Source organism: Saccostrea cucullata, unplaced genomic scaffold, assembly GCF_032062105.1.
Source record: "Saccostrea cucullata isolate Sc308-1 unplaced genomic scaffold, CSIRO_AGI_Scuc_v1 ctg7376, whole genome shotgun sequence".
In the NCBI taxonomy this organism is placed as follows: Eukaryota; Metazoa; Mollusca; class Bivalvia; order Ostreida; family Ostreidae; genus Saccostrea; species Saccostrea cuccullata.
This window is the reverse complement of record NW_026927583.1, coordinates 17,196-31,541: the sequence shown is the minus strand read 5'-3', so window position 1 is coordinate 31,541 and position 14,346 is coordinate 17,196. Positions and strand designations below refer to the sequence as shown.

Genomic DNA, 14,346 nt, shown 5'->3' with positions numbered 1-14,346 from the left:
TCTTTGCACTCCATATGATGCATCTGATGACGTAACCATATTCCACTAGATTAATAAGGATAAGCAGAGAATTTACAACCAATGGCCATTGAATTGGTTCCTTAAGTGGCAAAGGAATCTGTGGATTACAGTTATTAATTACCATCGCGAAAGGTATGACAGCTATAATCCAAGAAAAACACATTATTTTCACGTTGACATGTGTGCAAATCTTTTCATACCGAAATGGAAACCGAAGTGAAAGAAACCTATCGGTGTTCATAATGGTTATCGTTAAAGCACCTAGGATGTACAGTGCCATTATGAGGAATTGCTTATTAATACAAATACTTGCAATCCTCAGACTACTGTTAGGAACACACAATATGATTCCCAAGCACATATCAGAAATGGTCATTTGCAGTGCAGGCACACGGATGGTATATCTAAGCTTTTTGCTTTTTAGAAGCACCGGGATAGATATAAAGTTGAAAACAGAGATGGGTAAGCCAAATAAAAACTGGAAAGGACCCAAAGTCGAAGCTTGTGTTGAAAATGTTCCGTTCCCCGTAATGTTGAACGTATCCTCCATCCTTAGGCTAAGTCCTCACCGCATACGAATGTTTTCTTTGTGATATAGTGGTAAGTGATGCGGGAAGTACAATTGATTAGATTATTAATATTTTTTCCAAATACTTCTTCTCCGTATCACTTTTAAATTCGACATGCGAGAAGGAGTAATAATTAGTATCAAGCAGGCATGATTTTGATTTTGCTGTCAGCGATAGTTAACCAAATTCTCTTAAATCAGACAAAGGGTTTAAAAGTTCAACTTATGACTACGTACTGTAAAAAGAATCTCTTCTCCATATAGTGAATAATTACATAGAATTATTTTTCGTGCATAAAAATTTTTTTTTCGTTGAAATTTCGATCTCTCAATAATTCTTTAATATAATTATCTCTTTCTTTTTCTATTGGATTCTTTGATTGCATGGGTTCTTTCTTAATTATCGGTTTACTCATGTTTATTAGTACTAATGCAAACGGCAGAAGAGACACCTGATTGCTTCTGTTCTCGGTTTTCATTTCTTTTTTTTACCAAATTAACATCTTTTCTTATTTACCCAAAGCATTTAAATCTCAACCGGTCGCCCGCGTGGCGCAGTGGTACATGTAAGAGTGTCTGCTCTAGAGTCGCGAAGTAAGGATTTGATCCTTACGTGGATACTTACGTTGCGGGGTTAAATCCATATGAGCGAAAAATTCTCGAGAGAGACGTTAAATAACATACAATCAAAAAATAAATCTCAATGCATCATCACAGGATTTCAATGGGCAATGATTTTGAGGGGAAAGAAGATTATCTCTACATAATAATGCCTTAATAATAATTTTACTATATGTATATTAAAGCATTTCTGTAAAAGATATTAAACGCAGGGTGGCAATAGAAATTACGCACCTTTTGAATTTGGGACACAATCATTTTTACAGCAACATTTTTGTAACCATGAAGACAATGCACTTTGAAAAAACGTGTATAAAACAATAATTCTGGATTTAGATTTTAGTAATAGACAGCATTATTAAGTCTTTATATATTTATTGTGGAAGACCTCTTGATATGCATATGTTAATTATTTTTTATATTTCTTTCGAAAAAGTGATGAATTGTCTGATCTACTCTCGTCGAAAAAAGGAGAATACAAGTATAGAAGGTCTATGGCACGCCAAATTCACAGAAATGATGAGCTAAACATAGTTCACGGTCGATAAACTAGGTTTATCGGTTGTAAACTATAGTTTACGGACTGTAAACTATAGGTAACAACGTTAATATATATTTTACATATGTAGACCATAATTAACGCGATAATCTATGTTTCACAACCGTAAACTATAGTATATACTTAACACTGACAACAATCATTTGCGATTGCAAAACATAGATTATCTGATAAATACAGTTTCACGATTTATAAACTATGGTTTACAACTTTTAACTATAGTTAACGATCTGATAAATATAGCTTCACGATTTGTGAAACTATGATTAACAACTCTTATCTATAGTTCACGATTGTAAATTATAGTTTACAGACGTGAATCTATGTTACATTTTATCAACAAAATCTATTGTTAACGTTTTATTACAGACAGATAAACTCAGATTAGCATTCGTAAAGTATAGTTTACAACCATCAAAAATAGTTTTACAGATGAAAACTATTGTTATCTAATTGTTAACTATAGTTCACGTTTTGTAAATTATAGTTACAGTCGATAAACCTTGTTTTATCAACTGTGAAACTGTTAGCTTATTTTGTGAATTAGGCGTGCCATAAAGGTCCCTCAGCCCAAATCTTTCCTACCCAATGTCTTTACATAACTGATATGGCATTGATATATTTTCTTTCAATACATTTGAGGTAATGTAAAATAGATGAAAATCTAAGATCAGCTGATCTATTTTATTTTCGCAACATTTTAACAGTTGTAAAATATAAAATCATAAACCGGGAGGAATATAATTTTTGAACCCCCCCCCCCCCCCCCCCCCCCCCCCCCTGGATTCCCCCGCTGCCGTCTGCATGGACTTCATATCATTATTTTTTTTTTTTAACATAAGATTGTATGTTTCAATAATAATTACATTCTGATTCACATAAAAATGACTTATCTTAAAAAATTTGAATGACTTTCCTTGTATATGCTTGGTCTTCTACAAATACAAAAATCTGGAATGTTAACGCCGAGGGCAGTCCTACATGTATTGTGTACATGTTCTTCCAAAAATTACGGTTATTTTATTACGTTATTACGGTAGTTAATCCCACACGTTGAAAAGGGTGGCTATAGAGGTTGTAAATGGTAGAAATGATATGAATTCTTTTACATATATAAGCAAAAAGACAATATATTTTAATTTATTATGCACAACCGTATGCCCAACAAAGCACCCAGTTTCATCCGTATACTATTTATTATGCTGAAAGAACAAGCTTTCTCTTATTTTATTTACATTGAGAGTTAATTATGTAACACTATAAACTGCGTAAAAATATTTCTACTACCCAGTGTTTTCAGCTAATACGGTTTTCTCGTGAACATTGTTCGTAATTACAAGTAGTTACCGCAGTGTATGCTTTCAAGGGGAAATGCATTGCAGTTTAAAATGAATTTTGCCGATTAAAAAACAAGCAATTAATGAGAGAGAGAGAGAGAGAGAGAGATTTACTGCACATTGCCAATAAACATGTTTCAGAATATTTAGCTTTTTCTTCCATCGAATATTTATCGAAACATGTACGCGTTTCATTGTAAAAATCAAAGTACATATGCTCAGAAGTACTGAAAGCCGGGCTCATTTACAGGGTAATGAACAAAGACCAAGTTCAAGTTCATTTATTCTCTCAAAACCAAGTAAAATACATGGTACATGAGGGCAATAGAAAATATTTACAGCATAAATATATTCAGGTCAGAGGTATATGATATACATAATCAGAAAATGGCATTGTGAGAAAAAGAAAAAAAGAGAAAAAAAAAACAGGTATGAAACATGTATAAAATGAAATAAATAAGGGGAAAATTATGGAGGTCAGACTAAATCATATATTTTTAAAGTGATATAGCATCTTGTTTTGCCATCAGTTGAGAAAATTTCAAAATATTTGGTCTAGTAAAGTAGTAGTCGTTGATATACTTTTTCCTGATGTTTGACAGTGCCGTACATTCAAGTATAAAATGGAATTCATCAACAACATTTTAGCATTGCAAATTATACATAATTTTTCATTTAATGGTATATATACGCCCATTTTCCCAGCTCAACTGGTAGACGGTGATTAGTAGTATGGAATTTGACAAGTATTTTTCTAAATTTTAAAAATAATTAAATAATTTTCACACTCAAAAGAAGTCGGTTCACTTTATGCATTAAATGGCCCTGTAGATATACCAATAAATTGATCAACACTTGATTTTCTATTTGAAGCATTAAAATAAAGTAGAGAATTGGTACTTTCATATCCTATTAAAAAAATTCTTCTAGAACATTGCAATTTCTAAAAGTCCAGGTCTAGGAGGACTGACTTTATGAAATTGCAATGTTCTTGAATTTTTAGGTAAACAGGTATAATTGAGTACTTTCAGTGAAGAAAAATAATATGAGCGCACTCTCTGATATAAAAAATAATACATGTCCATAGATCATCAGAAACAGTTCTATCATTTACTAGTTGTATATTTTAGATCAGAGGTTTGCGCTCTATATCAAACATCAAAAAATAGCTTTAAAAATTGGCCGTTTTTGTAGACTTTTTTCAGAAAATGAGGAAATTGACGCATTTCGTGACGTCATAATGTATTGACTAGCCAGAAAATGACGTCATTTTTGATAGATACGCAGTCACCAAAGATCTAAGTGATATTTAATGCATTGTTAACTAAAACTATGCAGTGTCAGTTTTTTCAGAAATTCACAGGGCCAAATACAGCAAAAGCGAACCTTGTTCTTTGTTTTAAAAGTTTTATACAAATTACCTTTAGAAGAACTATTAATATCAGAATGCCATTTTTATATAAATTGATTTTTTAATCTTTGTTTAACAACAGAAGTAACCCAGTCTTGATTAGGATTATAATTAAACTGTTCCTTCCAAATGTGAGATAATCCACATGAATCAAAAATACGTTGAACACAGTCAATCCAAGGATTCTTATCAAGTTCAGATTGTGAGTTAGCAATTAAATATTGGAAGCAGCTGTTGCAGAAAAAATACATAACCCGCTTTTTTTTTCTGCAATAGCTGCGACCGTTAATTCCAGTAATAACAAAAAAGAAAGACAAATTATTGTTTATATTTATTTCTGTTTAAAATAATAATCATTTAAAGTAGGATTAAAAAGATTAATTATTGTATTAATGATGCGAACGTCTTTATACCTTTCATTGATGGAACAGCCACTGATCATGAAATATGTACAGGCGACATGCCAACTGTAGTTCATGCAGTGATTAATGCAAATGGTTTTCCTAAGAAATAAAGGAGAAAATATTCAGCGGATTAAATATATGACTCTAAAGCGCAAGATGATTACAGTATTTCTAAGCTGTTCAACTGCTTTCTATGTTAAAAAGCTGGCATTATTTCGGGGTTACTTTCTGAAATTTTGCATCATGAAAGATACGTCCAACTGCAAAACTTTCTCAGTTTCAGACCTCAATTACTGAAAAATAATTTTCTTTTCAATAGTAAAAATTTGCTATTTTTAATGATAAATAATACTATTTTTTGGCATGTTTTCTTTATACAGCATTGTCATTTTTAGGCGATCAATTTCGACAAAACCAAGGCGAGTACGGAAGATGTGCAAAGTACCAAGAAAATAACTCCTCTAAAAGTCAGTGTGGATATTTTTACTTAATAGTATCGAAGAAAGCTCGATTGGTTTGATTTGTATATACCTACTGCAGAATCATATATTCACCACATCATGCCATTTATTAATCAAGTTCCCCTTAAAACATCGACGTTGAAAACTTACAATTATGATTCTTTAGTATATATACCTTTTACATGAGATATTTATTACATATTAGGGTTATCTCTCGTGCTGAAAATTGATTATGTTAAGCTTTATTGCAAGAATAATGTGACCTTAATTTGTGCGAAAAACCACGTTAGTTTAAAAATTGCGTTGTCCTGTATATAAAATTATATACATTATCCTGCTAACATCCAAATACAGAAAAATATTTATGCTGGAGTTCGGTTTTATAGAAGTATCGTTCAAAAGACCCATGAATTTTTCTTCTAAATTGAATGCCGGTTGCTTTGGCAATGAAAAAGTAACTACCCATTTAGCTCTTAAATTTGACTCGTTACGGTGAACGAGAATCGTATTCCTGCTTCTGGATCACAAAGCAAACACCCAGCCATTAGGCAAATGTAACTGGTTTGAACAGAGAGATGTTCCTATGCTTCGTGTTATCTTATTCAGAGACTATAGACATGCAACATTTATTACAATGATGGGACCGGTATGGACAGGCATGGGGCAATGATTTTCTTTCATCGAAGAAAACAATGGGAGAACAACATTTTTTGCACTGAGTACCAAAGGGAGGCCATTTTTTAAAATGAGTTACAGTACATAATCCAAGAGACACATTCATTATACATTGTATTAATAATATTTTTCCAAAAAAAAAAAATCTTTTTAAAAAGTCATGTCTTTTTAAAGTAAAACAAAGGATATATGAGGCATCATAAATCTTTATATCAAAGATTGCAGATGTATGGAATGAAACAGATGGAGATAACGAACAGTATTCAAGATTAAAGGTGCATGGACACAGATTTGAAGTTAATATTTTCTGTATAATATTACGATTTGTATATTTTAATAGCCTTTCACATAAAAAAAGATTAAAAATTTTACTTCATCTAAAAATTACTGAAACTTCAAATTTTTGGGTGGGTTTGATTGACACATCCTTGCACTCACAAATTTTACTTTTATTCGTAATACTTAGTAAAAGTGGCAATCTTGTTTTGTATTAATGAAAGATATTAAGACCTTAATCCAGTAAAACAATTATATTCAGAGTAGAAAACCCCTTCACAAGTATCTTCATTCCGCGCCAAGTGTTGTGTACAGAGTTTAGCAAATTGATCACACCCGTGAAACTTACACAGTTTTTGTAAACAGGGCACGAGCTCTGTCATTGTTGATGTTTATGATTCACCGGGTGCGTTCAATTGTTAAAGGCTGCTCACCATAACTGCACGGACTGACAATATATTGTGTAAGTTTTGCTTTCGAACACTTCTACTCTGAATTTTCTGGATTATAGTTTTAATATTTTTCATTTATACACAACAAGATTGCATGTTTTCCTAATTATTAAGAATAAAATTAAAATTTGTGAAAGTGCAAGGATGTGTCAATCAAACCCGTCTAAAAATTTGAAGTTTCAATAACTTTTAGATGAAATAAGTTTTTTTTATATATATTTTGTGTGAAATGCTATTAGAATATATATATAAGTCGTCATATCATACAGAAAATATTAACTTCAAACCTGTGTCCATGCACCTTTAAAAGTCCATAAACAATACGAAATAGGAGCAGAGCAAACACGGACCTCCAATACATTAGAGGTGGGATCAGGTTCCATGGAGGAGTGAGCATCAACGGACGACCGATCACACCCGCCGTGTGCTCTTTGTCATGATCGGGAAATGACGGGAAAATTCGTCGTCAATAGTCAGTGTATAAATAATGGACTAACAATTAATATGAAAAAGTCTGTCAGCATTTGACTTAATGATAAATTGTACTCGCTGACAATGTCATTGCATCGACCATAGAACTTGCGAAATGATGATTGTAAACGAAACTGCTGAAATTCTTGTTTCATCAACTTGTTTGTCAATACCAGTAATCTTCAAATTTTTAGAAATTGTTCATACGCAGAGCATGCTCTTGTGCATCGAATCAACTGAGATGCATAAACTCTGAATGCAGGTGATGAAGGTATATTAATTGCTGCATAAGTTAGGGAAGTTGATAAGAACTAAGTCAAGTCACTGTCCCTCCAGGGCTTCCTTACTTTTGTACCGGTCCCGTCATTGTGATAAATTTTAGGAGTATTAAACTAACTTTTTTCTTTTAGAATCCATTCTTATTAGTTTGAGTATTAACAAAAACAGAAAACTATTTATAGGCTAATGAAAATTTGTTTGTCTGTTTTATTTCCTTTGAAAAGTTTTTAGGATACCCAGGGGCTGCAATTTTAGACCAAATTAAAAAATACATTGATATATATTACAATGTACTTTATATAATCTGAAATGTCGTCTGCGTGGCGAATTGGTCAGAGAAAATTTTTTCTCGCTTATCAAGAATCAATGCATAAGGTGTCGCGATAACTGAGTGATCTACAGTATAAGTACAGGTTTAGTTCACAACATCAAAGGCCTTGAAGGCCTTTGCCAGTGTAAAATAAACTTATTTATTATATGATTGAATAATTTCCCTCTCTCTGATTGGCTGGAATCCAACAATGTTGGAAAAATACTACTTTATATTGATCTGCACGTGACCTTTCAGGTCAAAATAAGAAATTATTGCAGGTCAATATATTGAATTATTCCTGTTCCATTTTTCCTGGTACAATGTGTTCTTGCTGAAAATTTACGTTAAAACTTTCAATTAAAGCAAAAAAAGCCTTGTAGGAGTGCTATCATTTAAACATATAATAAAAGAGTTATTGCTGTTTTTTCTTATGTCAGTACGATGATGAAGCCACCTTCGAAGTACAATAGGAGTATTCGGACTCAGTGAATACTGTACTCCTCAGGTGTCTAAACCACCGTATTGACATTGTATAATGTATTCCAACATATGTTACACAGTAGTGTTATTAATATTTATTTTAAAATTACTGACAAGAAAATTAAGCAAAATTTAGCAAGTTAGTCCAAAAATTGACCCAAGTGACCCAAGTGTCCTAACAATTTAACAAGTCTTGAAATTTGATAACATTAGTGTTAGCATAAAAAATATTTCAAACAAGTTTTTTTTTCGTTCTCTCTTGAAAAACGAACATTCTATAAGGTAGTAGAATTCATCTCCTAAATTGTTAGAGGAACAAGGATCACAATTTATTCGATCATCTCTTTCAACTCCCCAATGCAACCTTTCTAAATTGGAAATCTGATTCATATATCTCAAATTTAGATAAATCTTTTTTCAAGTCCTTTGGAAGCAAATATTTTTCTAAACAATGTTCTAACTTTATTAATCTATAATTAAGAGTTTTTTGGCATATCAAAACACTGGCATACCATTTCTGCCTAAATTGATCAATTTATCCAGTTTTTACCAATTTTGATACCAATATTTTCTTTGGAGAATACTGTTGTAACCAAAACTCAGTCATTCCACAGTCATTTTGTGGTTTGTTTTCAAGTGAACATAATTAGTTCACTTAGACTGCATTACTAATAGTAAGTCATGTTCTCTAAGTTTAAATAACAATTTATATGTAAGAGAAAAAATATTTTGTCTTGTTTACCACTAACAAGTCTATGCCAAAACCCAAAAAAAATTGGCTTAATAAATATTTCTGCGTGATATCTACCCACTTCGTCATATAAAACATGATAAGGGGTAGATTTTTTAAAAGATTTAAAATTATTGTGTAAATGACTCTGGAAATAATGTGGTTGCCTTAAGAAAATTTGTTCCTTAATTGTATGCAATTACTTGATAATAATAATTATGTCCAAAAAAAAAAAAAGAAATACATGTATAGACAAAAGTGTAGTTTCGGTTGAAATTTGATACATTCATCGTGTAATGTAAAGTTGCACTTCAAACGATTAAGCAGAGAAGTATAGTTAATGATATATGTGAAAGACTCAAGTGAACAGAAAAGATATCGATTTTTGAAAATTGTCGGTAAACACTTTTGGCCCTTACGTTTCACAAGTATACTAAATAGACCATTCACACTGCAAAACTGAATATCTATGACTTAAATGTTTAAAATTATATCATAACAATCGAAATTTTTCCGCCATGTCAATATATAGACAGAAAGAAAAAACTACAATATTAAAAAAAAATACAATTAAAATAACCTTTGCTTCGATACACTTTTACTATACACTGTTAATTTATTCACAATGTATGAATGCTTTTCCCTTCATCGGTGTATACAAACAAAGAATAAAATCATGACGAATAAAATTGGATTTTTTCTCTAACAAATATGGAAAACAAACACTGATTTTCATCCTCTCACCAAAATAAATTCGTAGCAGTCTTCCAAAAAGGACCGGATTTGCCACTAGGATGGTAAATATTTTTGAAGATCTTTTAGAAACCTCCATTGCAGGAAATCACATGAATGTGCTGCTGCTTTTAAATCAAGGCACGTACAAGTTTTTTTTTAACAAAATCCTTGTCCAATCCATGTGGACGTTTTAATTCAGGATATCCAGAATATATAGATTATCCAGAATAACCATACTTCTTGTTCGATAGATGTGAGTTGAAACTTTCTCTTGGTATAAAATTTTAGGTAAAAAAATGTTTCCATTATGGAAAATCACAAGATTTTTGAAAAAAAAAAATGTAACAGAATTATTTTTCATTTATTGCCCCTCCATCTTATTCCTTGGTTGAGTTTTTGTTAATAATAAGTAATGGATCCTGGTGTAAAGATAAATCGTAAACTATACTCTCTGATGGCAAGTGTTTTTCTTCCTTTTTTAAGTGGATACTAGTGCATGGAATACCGGTATAATTAACAATTTTTCTTCTTCAGCAACAACTACGTTTTCTTTCAGAAGAACACCCTACAAGAGCTGACATGCGGTACTGGCCCCTTTAAAATCACATTTTCTTCATCTGCTGACTAATTCGTATAAGCATGCACATTTTTCGTAGAAGTTAAAATTTTATCAATTTGCCAGATGTCAGGGGGGGATTCCCATTTTCCAAGCTTTTCTAATTCAGCTTCGATTGGGGGTTCACTCTGATTGACAGTTGTTTTGATTTCTCACGGTGAGATAATGATGACCATTGGTCTGATCCGATGAATTGCCGGAAAATATCTGTAAATTTCACAGATATGTCAATCTCCTTCAATGAAATCTTCGTGCTTTTCAGTCGTTTTACTTGTTTTCTCACCTGATGAAAACTATGCACATAGTTTAAACAATATTTTGTCGTCTTTGCATTTTGCAGTGTCTTTTTACAATGATTGGATAAATCAAGTAAATCGGAAAGAAATTCCATATTTTCATCCATGGCCTTTCTTGCTGATTTCATTGCTTTCGCCAACTTCTCTAGATGTTCATTTTCAAGACTATCCAATTTTTCGACAATTTGTTGTCTAATCTTCTTTGTTTCCTCTGTTATTTCATCGGCTTTGTCTTCAATTTTGGTTCGATTTTTTTCCTGAAGGCTTTTGAATTCATGTAGATTTTGATAAATGTTTTCTATTTCAGACAACAAAACATCATCTTCTCCTCCTTTCTCTATCAAGTGTGCCTCGTTTTCGATCGTGTCTTTATGTCTGCATAGCTTATGTTCATCAATGCTGCATAAGATACAACAGGTAGTTTTGTGATCATAACAAAAGACCTCAAATGGTCTTGAATTATGCCTTTCACAAACCATCTCTTGTTGACCACCATGCACTAATTTTTCGAATTCATGCAATGGAATGACATCATGGTGTTTTGTAACCGTTCCACGTTTATGATATTTTGCACACATTTTACATAATGGTTCCATACAAGTTCTACACATCTCGTTGGCTTCTTCTTCTTCATTGTCGTTTCGGCACGGTTTGCAGTGCTTCAGAGCGCTGTAACCTCCATTGTCGATGATAAATTCTACAACAAGGTTTTTCGGAAAATATTCTGCCCATTTCTCGGGGTCCGCAGACTTCGTTGGATCAGGAACAAATTCACGACAGATTGGACAATGGAATCCTGTTAATGATGTTTTTGTGGACATTGTTGCCACAATATGTTTATGTAAACAATTATGACAAAAGGTATGTGAGCAAGGAATGCATCTTGGATTCTTAAATGTATCAAAGCAAATAGGACATACCGTTATATCCCTAATATCCTTAGATATGTCCTGTGAAGCCATTTTTGTAGTAAATATTTCACTAGGAATTCAGACAAAATCCTCCAGTTTCGATTTAGCTGGACGTTGATCTAAATCAAAGTAGGTTTTATCTTTCACAGATCTTGTGAAGCCATTTTTGTAGTAAATATTTCACTAGAAGATCAGAGAAAATTCTCCACTTTCGATTTAGCTGGACGTTGATCTCAGTCAGGTTTTACCTTAACTCTTCCTGGTGTGATTTTTATAAATATATATTTATGTACCCTGACACCCTCCAATGGGCGCAAGCGCCCTGAAATGTCATGTCGGCAATTATCGGAATCATGGGCAGAGAACCAGTGATAGTCATTTGATTTGGCTGGGGTTAAATTTTTACTCCAATTATTCATGTTGGCTTCTTGTCTGAATTGATTTAAATTTAGATATGTATGACGTATTTGATTTGAACATATTTTATTGCACAAAATATATACAATGGTATTGGGCACAAGTTCTAAAAACTTAAATCGCCCTCTCCCTACATGAGATATTATAACAGGATGAATTAGAAGTGTTCAACAGTTTGTACAAAATAAATAATAAGTAAATTAAATAAACTCTCATTGTGGACATATATAGACTGCTACATTATTGTTTATACAAATAGTTTTAAAAAAAAAAGTGTACAATCAGTTAAATCTACCAGAATGCTGAATATAAGAATGTACAATAGAAAATAGATATTCATTTTCAGCAATACTGAGTGATGTATCCCCCCAGAGTAAAGTCTGAATGTCAACAATATGGACTTTATTAAATCTCAAGAACTTATCGAAAAACTCTTTCCTGGCCTCGTTGTAGTTAGGGCACGAGAAAAAATAATGATGTGTATTTTCTACCTTACCGCAGGAACATAATGGACTAGATATTATATTACATCTATAAATATTTAGATCTCGTTAGGGAATGTGTACCGGAAAAATCAGTATTTATAAGACCTAAAGACAAACCTTGGTTTGATTCACTATTAAGGAAAACCCATCGGGAAAAAATAGATTGAGACGAAAAGCACAAAAAAGTGATAAACAGAGTGACTGGGATAATTTTAAGCATATAAGAAATAAATTTAATAACATGAAAAAACATGCTATTGAAAATTATCAAAATACCCTTGAACTACAACTAATTGATTCAGTAAAAACAACTCTAAGCTTTACTGGAAACTTCTAAGAGAAACTTTTAAAAGTAAATCAACCACAGACATCCCCCCTTTACAGTACACATCTTCAGGTGATGTTAATTTTGCTTTTTCTGATGAAAATAAGATACAGGTTTTACTTTGCTTCAATTACATGTGTTGATGATGAAACGACTGAATTACCTAAAGAAAACATTGAGTGTAATAGTGCTTTTGACAATATCTTTATTTGTGAACAAGAAATTATTGATATTTTATCTATATTACCTGTCAATAAAGCCATTGGAGAAGACTGTATTAGCCATAAAATGTTAAAATCAACAAAATTATCTGTTGTTAAACGTCTGTGCTTATTGTTTAACCGTTCATTGAAAGACTGTGTTTTTCCAAAAAAAATGGAAATTAGCTAATGTAATCCCTTTGTTTAAAAAAGATGATCCTGCAGTTTTATGACGTATTTCGTAATACATGTAGTTATGTATGAGTTATTTATCTCATAATATCAGAACATTCGAATGAAGAACATTGAGTTATAGTCAACATACATTTTTATTGCATTTTACTGAACTATAAAGTGTTCTTTTCATCAAATGAATAAAAATTGTTGTTGAAATGTTGCTTATTGTTTCTTAATCAATCGGGGAATATTTAACTTTTACGATTCTTTTTTTCTTGAAGAAACAGTTGTTAGATTTTTATGAATTTTAGGAATCTTGTGTAGGTAGTGCTGACCAAACATTATCATTGATGTTAATTTTTCAGGCTTGAAAATTTAATCCTAAGAAAGTAAACTGTGAGCACAGGCGCTTGACATTTTTAACCTTTCTTTTCATAAATAAAAATATCCCATATACTATGATAATATTTTTTTATGAAAAGGAAGGTGAAAAAAACGTCAAGCGCCTGTGACTTTGAGTAAAAATTGGATTTCAGAAGAATTCAGACTTCTTCTACAATGCATTGTATATCATTTTTGTACACCTTTGAATTCTCTAAACTCGACTCTTTCAAGTTTTTTTTAAATATCAAAGACACCTTTAAAAAATTACGCATTTCAAATTAATACTCTAAGGACTGATACTACCCCCAAAAAAATGCCTGGATCGATATATATTTTAAAACCTATTTTGATAATAAATGATGTCACTCATTCCTGCATTTATGTTTAAACTTAATAAACTTTATAATTTTGTTGAATCATTTTTTTTGTCACTTTAAATACCATTATTGTGGAAACGCTAAATATAACATAAAAATATACGCTCTTAAACTTTTTTGTGAAAAAAAATTAAAATTAAACATAAGTTGTTTTTTCAGGAATTTAACAAACTTAAAGTTTATTTGTGTCATCTGTAATGTAAAATGAATTCTTATGAACATCATATTTGTGAAATTACCTTTATATTGTTCTTGTTAAAAATACCTTGAATCTAATAATATATTACGTGATATAGATATATGCTTTTCAATCTGAAGATCGCTTGTCCATGCAAGTATAAAAACAAATAGGTAAAAAAAGTTCC

At 31.6% G+C, this 14,346-nt stretch overlaps 1 protein-coding gene across 1 annotated transcript; it reads right to left on the bottom strand.

Moving 5' to 3' along the window:
- Window positions 1–10,509: 10,509 nt before the first annotated feature.
- On the bottom strand, window positions 10,510–11,526 carry LOC134274850 (RING finger protein 207-like). The gene has a single exon (XM_062757094.1). The coding sequence runs from the start codon at window positions 11,524–11,526 to the stop codon at window positions 10,510–10,512; it is 1,017 nt and encodes a 338-aa protein (XP_062613078.1).
- Between the last annotated feature and the right edge of the window lie 2,820 nt (window positions 11,527–14,346).

Coding starts and splice junctions, on each gene's coding strand:
- LOC134274850 (XM_062757094.1), bottom strand. CDS start 11,526: ATGTCCACAAAAACATCATTAACAGGATTCCATTGTCCAATCTGTCGT.